Source organism: Plecotus auritus (assembly GCF_963455305.1).
Source record: "Plecotus auritus genome assembly, chromosome: 2".
NCBI lineage: Eukaryota > Metazoa > Chordata > Mammalia > Chiroptera > Vespertilionidae > Plecotus > Plecotus auritus.
This window is the reverse complement of record NC_137771.1, coordinates 45,138,403-45,151,234: the sequence shown is the minus strand read 5'-3', so window position 1 is coordinate 45,151,234 and position 12,832 is coordinate 45,138,403. Positions and strand designations below refer to the sequence as shown.

Sequence of the window (12,832 nt, the reverse complement as noted above, 5' to 3'; positions counted from 1 at the left end):
GACAATAATGATACTAGTTGATATATATCAAGTGCTTTCTCTGTGCCAGGTACCGTACTAAGCATTTACCATGGACCATCTCATTTAAATCCCACAACTATCTTATGAGGTTGACTCTTGATGGTGCTGGTTTGCTCACAAGGAAATGGAGGCACCGAGGGGTTAAGCAACATATCCCAGATCACACAGCAAGTGGAACCCATCAAATTCCTAAACACAGACTCTTAGTTGCTGCATCATCGTCATTGTTGTCACATTGCAAGGTCCATGTTTCTGGTTTCCTGCTGAATCCTCAGCACCTAGTAGAGTGTCTGCCACATATCAGGTGAATGAATCAACAGTTGAATGAATGAATCCCTAAACTACAGAAGTAAATCATCAGGATGTGACCCTATGACTGATCATTGTAGCAGGCAGTATTTCTAGAGTACTCACAGGAACTAAACTCTATCCATGCATTACTCACTATTCTCAATAATCCCATGAGGTAGGTATAGCAATCTCCATTTTTATAACTGATAAGAAAACAGAGGCCTAGAAAGTTTATGTAGTTACTAGAGGCCTGGTGCATGACATTCATGCACTGGGGCGGGGGGAGGTAGGGGGAAGTTCCCTCAGCCCGGCTTGTGCCCTCTCGCAGTCTGGGACCCCTGAGGGGTCCTTAGCGCTGCCATGGAGGCAGGAGAAGCTCCCGCCACCACTACTGCGCTTGCCAGCCATGAGCCCAGCTTCTGGCTGAGCGGCGCTCCCCCTGTGGGAATGCACTGACCACCAGGGGGCAGCTCCTGCGTTGAGCGTCTGCCCCCTGGTGGTCAGTGTGCCTCATAGCGACCAGTCATTCTGCCTTTCGGTTGATTTGCATATTAGCCTTTTATTATATAGGACTAGAGGCCCGATGCACGAAGATTCATGTAAGAATGGGCCTTTCTTCCCCTGGCTGCCAGCACCACCTTCGCTCCGGCCAGAGCCGCCTTTCCGCCTTCCCACGCTGCCCAGAGGCCCAGAGCGGCTGGGTGGTGTGGAATGCCTGCGTCATCACCATGGCGACGACACAAGTGTCCCGCCCAGCCCCCAGCCACTTGGCGCCTGTGTATGCAAATTAACCCGCCATCTTTGTTGGGCTAATTTGCGTACTCACTCCTGATTGGCTGGTGGGTGTCACGAAGGTACAGTCATTTTGCATGTTACTCTTTTATTAGTGTAGATTATCAAGTCTAGGATAATCTTGGAGCAGGAATGATTCTTGCAGCAGGAATGCAAGCCCAGGTCTGACTTTAGTGTCCTTAAGGTTGGCACTATAGTTTTATGCTTTAAACAGACCTCTCTATACTTTCATAACATCTACAGTTCCAAAGGAATAAAGGCCTGGGGAGGGAAGAGAATCGCTTCCCTTCCCAGGGACAGCACCTCTCACTACTGTGCCACATCTGATCTACCCTTGATTGGTCCATCAGTGAGTCAGGCTGCTTGGTCCCTGAAATCGCACACCAGAAGCAAGCGCTCCAGTTCAGTGTCTGAAGGTCCCAGGAACCCCAGCTCTATCCCAAAGCTAAAAGCTATTTGTGGGATAATTAGAGAGCACTGACCCTCTTGAGATGCATGCAGGCACAGCACAGCAGAGGGCTGCTGGAAATACGAACCTCCTGTTATTACTAGTCAGACAAAGGATCTGCGTGAATGAGCTCCCTACAGGGTCGCCCTGGGGGAGAAGGAGCAGCCCTTTCATCTGGAGCAGGCCCAGGGCCCTCTTTGGAGTGACCACTCCTGTCACCTCAGGGAGGCCTGGGAGGCAGGCCTGTGGGACAGGGGCATGAGCTTTGGCAGTCCCAGGTTAGCTGGGATAGTCAGGGATTAATTGAGCATCTCCTGGACACCTCTGGAGATGTCAGACACAGAGGTAAGGCTGTGGCTGCTTTCAGGAGGTGGGGGAACAGTCACGGAGGGAAGGTTCTGTTATACTTCAAACAATTCCAGTGACTATTAGGAGCATGGGCTTTAAACACTCTTGGGTTTGAAACTGGGTTCAGTGACTGTCCTTATGGCCTATTCAGCTAACCACTCAGGCCCTCTGTATGTTCGCCTGTAAAGGGGATGATAACAGACGCTACCTAAATACGGTAATGTTGTAAAGCCCGTGTCCCACATCTAGGAGGTACTCAGTTGATGCTGCATTTTTATGAACAGGTGAGCAGTGAGAGCTGAAATGAAACAACTACCAACTACATCACGGAGCCAGGGCCTCGGCATTCCCAGGCAAAGTCCGGAGGGAATAGGGAGCATGAAGGTCTAGAGTTAGGCGGGGAGCCCATCAGAGGGAGACCGGCCCCCAAAGGCAGAAGCCAAGTGGTCAACACACTTGGCTTAGTCCAGTGGTTCTCACTCTGGGGCGATTTTGCCCTCCAGGGAGATTTGGGAATGTCATTTTTTAAAAATATATTTTATTGATTTTTTTACAGAGAGGAAGGGAGAGGGATAGAGAGTTAGAAACATCAACGGGAGAGAAACATAGATCAGCTGCCTCCTGCACACCTCCTACTGGGGATGTGCCTGCAACCAAGGTACATGCCCTTGACCGGAATCGAACCTGGGACCTTTCAGTCCGCAGGCCGACACTCTATCCACTGAGCCAAACCGGTTAGGCAGCAATGTCATTTTTACTTGTCACAAGGGAGGGTTCTTGACATCTCAGGTTATAGGAACAACGAAAAATTACAAATTATCTGGCAAATGAGTTGTCAACATAGTGGTTTTCAGACACATCTAGGTTTTAGAATTTTGGAGACATGATTGAGCCCATTCGTAAGACGGTGGCTGCCCTCGCAGATGGTGTCCTCTGGGTCACGGTGGCCTTTCCCCTCGCCTCCCCTTGTCTCGCTGGCGGGTGCTGCCGGCGAGAGCCCCACTGCATGCTGCTTTAGACAGCAGCCCCGGCAACTCCCTGCATCGCTGAAACAGCCCCAGGGTATCATGTATCCGGGGGTAAACTGTACATTTCCTTCCATGGACATGCCCACTTCTAAGAGCGGGTCCTTAGAAAATAATTAGAAAAGAGAAAATGCTTTCGGCACTAAGTTTATGATGATGAAGACTTGGAAACCACTCAAATCTCCAACAGAAGAGAAACAGTTCAGTAAATTATGGAATGTTATGTTACCAATAACAAAAATGATGTGTTCTGATGACTATAAGAATGTGGGAAAATCATATAGCATGCCACGGTAAGTTCAAAATGCCAGCAGATTTAAAATTAATATACAATGTCATTCCTCTGTTTAAACCAATAACACATTTGGACAAGAGAAAAGAACAGAGGGAGACAAACCAAAATGCTAATTTCCATTTAGGTCTGTGTAATGGAAAAAATGGAAGAGTTATTTTCTTTTCTTTCCTCTGTTTTCCATTTTTAAAATAAAGTGTGTTAAAAGCAAGAGACACTTTATTCCCACTGATGTGAATTTCCCAGGCGTGAATGTTGTAGAAGGGGCCCGTTTCTCATGCTTCTCGTGCCATTTGAATCTCCTCCCCGTCTAGGCCTCTGGATGCTTGGAATAGACTCTATGCCCCATGCACAGCCCTACTCCCAAGTCGCCCTTGCTTTGTGGGGCGGGAGGCAGGCAGGATAAAATGTGTTTCTCCTTCTCTTTCTCCGCTGCAGGCTGGCCGAACAGCTTTGTCCATCGCGCTGAAACCGCCCGCCCATGTGGAAATCGCTGAGCTTCTGCAGGCCCACGCAGAGCAGGGCAGGTCCCTGAGGCCCTAGGGGCTGTGGAGGGACTGGCAGCCGGGAACAAAAGGCTCCTTCTCTGGACTTTTCTCTCGCCCTTGGAGAGGGCATGGGTCACAGCCAGAGGGCCATCCCTCAAGAGAAGAAGCTATGTCAGATATGCACATACATTCCCGGGGTATCATTCTGCTCATTAGGATGCTTTGTAGTTTTGCCTTAGGTCAAGCCCCCAACGCAGGCTGCAGAGCAGGGTGAAGGAGCCGGGCGGGCACACTGGTGTCATCTAAAGTCCCTAACGTCTCAGCCTGGAATTCTTCCTGACTCTACCCTTTGTAGCACCGCTTAGGGAGCTGGCGGGCAGGAGCACATTAGAAACACAATACTTTTTACATGGAATTTTAAAGTGCACCGTCTCTGTGTTTTTTAATCCATCATACATGAAGATGTCCCCTTGAATATGCATGTCTAGGGAGGCCGGGGAGATTTATATAGTCATCCCTGCGATCGTTCTCCAGACGACCGAGGAGAATCACCTGGCAGACAGGGGAAACTGAGCAGACCCCATGTGGGGCCTTTGCTCAGTTGGGGCAGACAGAGAAAGCTTCAATTCAGGCAAGATAGAAAGAAGCACACTGGCGTCAGTGCCAGACAGACAGTCCTGGCCATCTGTGGCTCCAGTTTGCACCAAGGATATTGGGATTAATCAGGAAATCCAATCTAGTGAAGCACATCATGTGTATTGAGGCAGAGGCAGGTATGCCAGCTCTTCTGAAAGAAACAATTGAACTGACTGAGGATCCTCCCGGGGCCAGAGACCATATTTCCTCCATCGCTGTGTCCATGGCCATGTGGGAATCCCAGCTCCTTTCCCTCACAGCCTTCATGAGCAAAGCTCGAGCTCCATGAAGCTCAGAGGTTTCCGAGGTCCCAGACTGCAGAACTTTCCAGCCTGGGGTGACATCTGTCTCCACTGGACAGTTCTTCCTTAAACTTCCATAATCCCAGGGCCCACATGCTGTAGCTCATCCAGGGTAATCTACAAATTGGTTTTTTCTTAAAGTCTGTTAGGCACAAAATCACCTTATATGAAAAAGAAAGACAGCAGAGTTCGGTGAGCCTCACATTGGAAACACAAACACCTGTTTGCTTGGTGCCCCTTGTGTGAGTCACCAAACCTCCTTGGGCTCCAGTTTCATTGTCTTTAAAAACAAAAATTATACAACCTACCTCCTGGGGGTGTTGTGCAAGGCACAGCTGATGGAAGTTTGGGAATCCAGTTTTAATCCACAGAGACTGACTACAGAAGTTTTCCACTGGGATTCATAAGAGAGGCTCAAAGTCCCCAAGCAGGACACTGGCATATGGCGGTATTGCTCAGAGGTAGAGAGAATGGAGCAAATAATAAGCTAAAAATGCTTTAAATGGGTTAGAGAATTTGATTTTGTTCCCAAAAGCAAATTTTAAGAGCAAACCCCCACATTAATAAATCTTCTACTCCAGTGCTTCTCAAACTCTGATATGCGTGCAGATAACCCAGAGATCTTGTTAGAATGTAGGAGGTCTGGGAGGGGAGGGGGCTGAGAATCTGCATTTCTAGCCAGTTCCTAGGGGATACCAATGCTGCTGGGCCACACCACACCTGGAGTAGTACAGCTCTGGCCTTTGACTGTTTCTATATTAAAATGCTGCCCCTCAATCTTTGGGTCTCAAAGTTTCTTTGCATTTCTCTGCTCTTGGTTCTTGGGAATTTGCAATGTTTTATTTGCTATTATGGGGGTCAGTGTCCCGTGTTGCCAATTTAGGCTCTATTTCTTTTTTTTAATTTTTGTTTTATTTTTTTTTTATTGATTTCAGGGAGAGGGAGAGAGAATTATTGATAGGCTGCCTCCTGCACACCCTCTACTGGGGATCGATCCTGTAACCTGGGCATATGCCCTGATCGGAACCGTGACCTCCTGGTTCATGGGTTGATGCTCAACCACTGAGCCACACCTGCTGGTCTAGGGTCCATTTCTGCATCTCACTTTAGGGTGGCAACTCTAATTTGGTCACATTTTTTAAAAAAATATGTCATTTGGGTCCAGCTATTAAAAACAGCTTATTTACTAGAAAGGCAACCTGATTTTTCATTGAGTCGTTTTCAAAAACACTTTGTCCGTCCTTTCTGAGATTTTTAAGGCTTTTTTTAATCTTGAGTTTGGAACGTGAACACATGATCTCATCCCCTACAACCATCTCGTTCCACTGGAATGTCTGAGCCCAGAACATAGTGAGATGAACAGCACAGCCTGTCTCCCTTGGCTCCAGAATTCATTCAACAAATATCTGTTAAAAGCAACCAGGTGCCTGACACTGTTCCCAGCACTGGCTTTTAGAGAGCAGATTAGGCCTCTTCCACGAAAACAGTGTCTCAGGTCATCAGGATCCCAAACCCCGGCTATCTATGAACAGATTTCTCAAGTGCCTGACAGCACAGCCTCCAAGCAACATAACCAGGCTGACTGGGAACAGGTATTAAGCCCTCCTCACTGCCTTCATGGAGTGTACAATCTGCTTTTGGAAGACAGGACACATGTGCCAATAGTAAGGAATAAAATCAGGCAACATAGTTTATTCCACAAATTTTTCTGGTGTGCCGGCCCTAGGCTTGCATGAGAGCTATCATAGTGACACCGCTCCGACTGTCACCTGGCCATCTACTTGGGAAAACAGAACGCTGAGAAGGAAGCCCAGGATACTAGAGGGGAGTCAATAACAGGCACCAGAGCTAATCTGGAGAAGTTAAGGGAGGCTTCCTGGAACTGAAAACAAAGATTAGTGATGTCACCCAGAAAAGGAAGAGTAAGAGGTGAGGTGAGGTTAGAGTGTGCCAGGCAGAGAAACCAGTGCTGCAAAGGATGAATGATGGGAGAGCAGACATTTGGGGGCCTTCATTCAGTTTAATAGGACTGTCATAGAGAGTTTGAGTAAGATGCTGAGATGAAAGGGGAGATTGGGAAGAGGTGAAACTCATAAAACATGGAACCAAAACACAAAGTGCCCTAAAGTTATGATAAAGTTTTGCTCTAAAGGCAATGGAAAGCCCGGTTGGTGTGGCTCAGTGGTTGAGCATCGTCCTATAAACCAGGAGGTCATGGTTCGATTCTAGGTCAGGCACATACCTGGGTTGTGGGCTTCAATCACCAGTGAGTGAGGTGCACGAGGCAGCATTGATGTTTCTATCTATCTCCCTCTCCCTTCCTCTCTCGGAAATCAATAAAAATATATTTAAAAAAATAAAATAAAGGCAATGGAAAACTATTGAAAAACCAGATTTATGATGGAGAAATTAATTTACCTAGCTCTCATTTAACAGATTTATCAGATACCCACTTCCTTCTAAATAGTGTGTTTGGGGCTGGGGATATATGATAAGCAAGGTAGACAAGAACTTACAGTTTAACAGGGAAGGAAGACAAGTCATCACGGAACAACATGATGCATGTTGTGACTGGCAAGGACAAGGTGCACGGGGCTACATAGGAGGGACCCTCAGCCTAGTCTGAGGGTAGGGAGGGCCCAGGAGGGCTTCCTGAGAATAGTTATGCTATCTGAAGGGTGCATAGGCATTGGCCAGGCAAAGAGGGGCAGAGCAAGAAGCATGCATAAAACCTCTAAACAAGAGGCATTGATTTGGGCATTAAAAGAACTTCAGTGTTCCAGGAAAGAAATAAAGAAAAAATAAGATAGGAAGGAAGAAAGATTGCAAGATGAGGCCAGGGAGAAAGCCACTGCACCAAGTTTGGATTTGAAGGAAATAGGAACACCAGAAGCAACACTCAGATTTGCATTTTTTTTTTTTTTTTAAGAAACTGTTTATTTTCCATCAACCTTATTTCCGTTCTGTTAAGAATTTGTGGAAGAACAGCTTAGGACCACTCAGTGGTTGTTGCTACCCATTCAGTAGCCTGAGCAGTGGGGGCTGCAGACCAGTCTTCAGTGGCAGGCTGAGCACTCCAGTCTTCAGTAGGAAACTGCTGAATGGGTACAGAGGGCACCTGCACGCCTTCAGACCAGTCTGCAACCTCAGGCTGAGCAGCAGTGAACTGAGGAGCAGGAGCAGTCCATTCACCCTGAAATTCCTCCTTGGTCACAGCCTTTTCAGCAGCTGCCTGCTCTTCCTTTTCAATCTCTTCAGGATCCCTGTAGAAGTACAGATCAGGCATGACTTCCCACAGGTGTTCATGGGAGATGGTGCCACACATTCGTAATACTTCCCGGGCCAGCATCCACCACATCAGACCCACTTGAGTGAGCCCCCTTGTTGCAAGGGATGGCAATGTCCACATAGCGCAGAGGAGAGTCTGTGTTACACAGAGCAATGGTGGGCAGGTTAACATAAGATGCCTCTGTGAGAGGCTGGTGGTCAGCCCTGGGGTCAGTAACCACCAGAAGTCTTGGCTCCCGGAAGGCTGCCTGGATCTGGTTGGTGAAGGTTTCAGGAGTAAAGCGGACAGCAATAGGAGTGGCTCCAGTGGCAGCAGCAAACTTCAGCACAGCTCACTGGCCAGTATTCCTGGACGATATGACACTGACATCAGCTGGGTTTTCGATGGCAACAATGGCACGAGCTGCCAGCAGAAGCTTCTCCCAGGTTCTCTTCAGATTGATGATGTAGATGCCATCACTTTTCCTTTTGTAGATGTACTGTTCCATTTGGAAGTCAAGGTTGGTGCCACCTAAGTGGGTTCCTGCTGCAAGGAATTTGAAGACATCCTCCTCCTTCATTTGCAGGACATCAAGGGCTCCGGACATTGTGAAAAGTTTCCCTTTAAGTTACGTGGGAACCAAGAACAACGCCGTATGGAGCCCTCCCCGGGTAGCGCAGAAAAGGCCAGATTTGCATTTTAAAAAGAGTACTCCATGGGGGGGGGTGGGCGGGGCGGAAATGAGTGATGCTTATTCAACAAACATTTGTAGACTATCTGTCCTGGGTCCTGGACTCTAGAGTTCATGGTTTGGTGGAGGAGACAGATGCAGGCTGACAACGACTGTGAACAGGATGAGTAATGGAGGTCTGAAGAGGGCTGTGGAGACGTACTTGGCCAGAGGGAGTCAGGGAAACCTCACAGAGGAGGTGGCCCTTGCTCTAAGCCACAGGAGGTGGAGGAAGGAGTTTGCCAGGGCATTCTAGATAGAACAGCAGGTATAAAGATGTGAAGTGTGTAAGACCATGGCTGTCTGGGCAATAGAGAGAATTGCAGAAAGACTCCAGTTTAGGTGGCATGGGGGAAGTGGCTGAAGAGTAGATTTAAGAGGAAGGTTAGTAGGTATACTTGTAGGTTGAGATAGGAATTTGGACTTAAGCCTCTAACTTGAGGGGGAATCAGAAATCTCTTTGAGAACCTGAAGCTCTGTTCAGAAAAATGCACATAAATCTGCAAAATCTGCATGTAATTTCAGGAATTCAGGAATCTGCAGTTAAAATCTCACTGCTGTGGACAGCGGGGAGCCATTGAAGAATTTCTAAACGATGGAGCCAGATCAGATTTGCCCTTTAGAATGTTCACAGAGGGGGGATGGAGAGAGAGACTAGAGGCAGGGCATCAGTGAGGAGGTTGTCCTCAGACCCTGGGTATAGGGCAGTAAGGGCCCAGTCTTCAATGGCATCTGTGGGGAAGAAGGAGAGGGCCTAGGGGGGTGTGCCAGGAGGTGATGACACACTGGATGGTGGAGAGGGTCAACACGAGTGACAGGAAAATGGTGATGCCATTGTCCCCAATATCCATTCTTCCCTTTCTCCTTAGAAATAGAATCCCCAAATTTCAGTTGGACACATGGCCACCCAGAATAGAGACTCCATCGCCCAGCTGCCCTTGAAGCTTCATGTGGCCACATAACTAAGTTCTGGCTAATGAGGTGTGAGCGAAGTGATGTAGGCAAAGTCCAACTCCTGTGTGCAAAGGAAATGGAAGTGCTTTGCCCCTTCCCTCTGGCTGGAATGTGGTAACAATCCATCTTGATCCATGAGGATGGGCCAACACCCTAGGGATCACACAACAGCAAGGCAGAAAGAGCTAGGCCCCAACACCATAGACCCATCAAATCTGCTCTGGACTGCTTATTCCCCTTTGATATGAAATCCTATATAATAAAGAGCTAACATGCTAATTAGACTGGATGGCAGAATGACCTTCCAGAACAACCAGTGGGTTGGAGGTGGGGCCAAGGGGCTGCGAGGCAGCCGGGCTGCAAGGGCCTCTAGTCAAGAAATCTTCTAACTTATGTAAGCCATTGTACACTTGGACCTCTGTGGCAGTGGGCTTTGGATAAATGCACTCAGCATCCCATGGCAATCTCCAGGATCTCATGCTATGGTTAGTGAGTTTCGGGGCGGAAGAGTTCAGGAAGGCCCATCCTTTTATATCTCCTCATGGTGCCAGCCCCAGTTCAATGCTCACAGGGGAATCGCCCAGCCCACAGCCCTCAAAGGGCACAGCCTTGTGTTGCCCTAGAACAGTGGTCGGCAAACTGTGGCTCCGAGCCACATGAGACTCGCGAGCCGCGGTTTGCCGCTCTGTTAACTAATGAGTTTGCCGACCACTGACCTAGACTCTCGATTCCAATAATTACAGGCTGTTGTTGTTCCTTGTGATTAAGCCCCTATCCCAGTGGTCGGCAAACTCATTAGTCAACACAGCGGCTCGCGAGCCCCATGTGGCTCGCGAGCCACAGTTTGCCGACCACTGCCCTAGAAGATTCCTGAGCACAGGCTCTGCAGCACTGGGCACCCAGTCCTTCAGCGAGACAGTGCCCGTGAACTGGCCCGGTCTGGAAATGTGGGCATTTTAGACCATTTGAATTAGCTGAAACATTTGAATGAGGAAACATGGTGCATTTTGGGCAGCAGCAGTGAGTTATGGTTACAGAGTGAGAAGTCATGAGATGGAGCGAGGCATGATAAAAGAGGTAGAGGTGAACACAGGATGAGAGTATGAGCAAAGAACAGCTATGAAGAGAGAAAAGATGGAGAGAGAAGAAAAGCCCAATGAGTAGACTCCTGTGGACTGTCTGCCAGATCTTCCTTTCCCAGGAACCTCCCCTTCCCAGCCCCCTCCACCATGCACATGACTATAGCAGAAGCTGTCACATTTCTACAAGAAAACTTGGTCCCTGGCCATGGAAGGATAGACACTGGACATTACCTGGGCTTGGGCCATCAGACCCTCCCCCAGGAATTTTGGAGCTGGGATTTAGAAGGAGATTCACATCTCATTAGCCAGAACTTCTGAGTGTCTGGATTGTAACATGTAGATCTCAGAAGCCACTAGTGGCTGGTTCAGCCTTGTAAACTGAGGAGCAAAAATGACTCTTCAGCCAACGGACTGAAGCACACGTCCTGGCTTCCCCAGAGTAACATGTGTTCCTTCCCTAAAGCCCAGTAGATACTCACCCTTCAATTCCATAACTACCCTACGTGTTTGCTTTCCCCAGTCTCCTCTCTGGGCTGTGTAGCCTGGTGGGAGGCAACCAAGGGCATGGTGTCTGAAATCGGCTACCTCAGGTGTTGCATCCCAGCTGGACCATTTGGCCACTCAGGCTCTTGATCTGTAAACTGGGATATAATAGTTCCTTCCTTCTGCTCTTGTACGTGGTTAACTGGATAAGGTATCCACGTAGTGCTGGCCTCTATGGCAGAGCTCAGCATAGATTCCTTCCCTGGCCATTGGATCCTTTGCCCTAGACTCGACCCCATAAAAATAGCAGCTTGCCTTCTCTGAGTACTTACATCTACCCAGGCTCCAGTCTTAAGGGCATCATTTATGCCTCACAATACCCCAATGAGGTAGCCTAATATTATCCCTGTTGTACATATGAGGAAACTGAAGCACAGAGAGGGTAAATAACTCCTTCAAGGCCATACAGCTAGTAAATGGGTCTGGGATTTCAAGCCAGGAGCTCTGGCTCTGTGACCACACTCCACTGCCTGCCGGACGTCCGGAGCTCTTCGTGCTTCCTCGCAGTGACCTAGGCTGTGGAGGGGTGCCCAGCGGCAGGGGCTGGACCCTGCTGAGGGAACAAAGCTGCTTAAGGGACTCAGCATTAAGTCAGTAGCTGACCTGCCGGTCCAGCTGGGTGGCCCCGGCACAGAGGAGACACAGGCAGAGTGTTTGGGACTGGAACAGCTGAGGGGTTGGGACCTCCCTGGGCTCAGTATCACTGGGGAAGAAAGCTACAGATGGTCTGAACCCTACATTGCCTCAATTGCCCCTTCAGCGGGGAATTCCCTACTGTTCCAAATCAGTTCCTCCACCCCCTCTCTCGTCCTGAGAGATGGACCTGGAACAGAGGGAGGGAGCCCAGCCGGTGTCTAAGGGGGGGTCTGGCCTTCCTTCCTCTGTGCCCGTCCCCCCGCCCCGATCCTGCACCCCATCCTGGTTCCATGATCCATGAGGGAAACAGCGCCTGAGTCTTTGCTCTGAAGCCAATGAAGCCATTCTATTGTTGACTTCGGGTAGGCGGGTTGGGGGGAGGGGTATTTTCCAGTCCTCAAGGTGCCTTAGAAGCAAAGAAATTCCCACTCTTCCCCCCAGAAAGGAAAACTAGAGAAGAAACTGTTTTTAGACCCTCTTGCCCGCTATTCCCAGTTGTCAGATAAGAAGCAGGAATAGAGGGAAGCTCACGTCCTGTCTCTGTCCTGCCTGCCTGGAGAGAGGACAACCCCTGGTCTGTGCTCTGTCCCTGACAGGACTGCGCTCAGTCTGTGGGGGACTGAGATTCTGACACCAATTCTTATGGGGCGGGGGGTCCCCACATCCAAGCAATTCTCCACACCAGCTGTGTGTCCTACCATTCAACTCAGTTCCAACACTGTTCAGAAATCGCATCAGATTCCACAGATCACGGCTTCAGTCCCATAAGACTGCCCCCTCCCCACCCACTTCAGTCATCAATTGCAAGTCCAGGTTGTCACCTGTGCTTCTGACAGACTGGCTCTTAATGTACAAAACCTTCAAACTTGTAAAGAATTTTTGTGAGTTTATTTGAGCCAAACTGTCAATAATTGCCGGGAAGCAGAATCTCAACATATTGGAATAATGGTCCGGAGAAGGGCAATTTTTCACCTTG

The 12,832-nt window shown here is 48.8% G+C and overlaps 1 protein-coding gene and 1 pseudogene across 3 annotated transcripts in view; one reads left to right on the top strand and one right to left on the bottom strand.

Moving 5' to 3' along the window:
• Positions 1–5,418, top strand: part of KANK4 (KN motif and ankyrin repeat domains 4) — a 68,564-nt gene extending 63,146 nt beyond the window's left edge. For both annotated transcript variants that reach the window (XM_080656950.1, XM_080656951.1), the window contains exon 10: positions 3,656–5,418. In XM_080656950.1, coding sequence (XP_080513076.1) covers positions 3,656–3,760 — 105 coding nt within the window. In that variant the 3' untranslated portion in view covers positions 3,761–5,418. The remainder of the gene's footprint in view (positions 1–3,655) is intronic.
• Positions 5,419–7,577: 2,159 nt separating this feature from the next.
• Positions 7,578–8,578, bottom strand: LOC308241648 (small ribosomal subunit protein uS2-like; annotated as a pseudogene). The gene has a single exon. The product of its transcript is annotated as a small ribosomal subunit protein uS2-like (transcript).
• Positions 8,579–12,832: the final 4,254 nt, after the last annotated feature.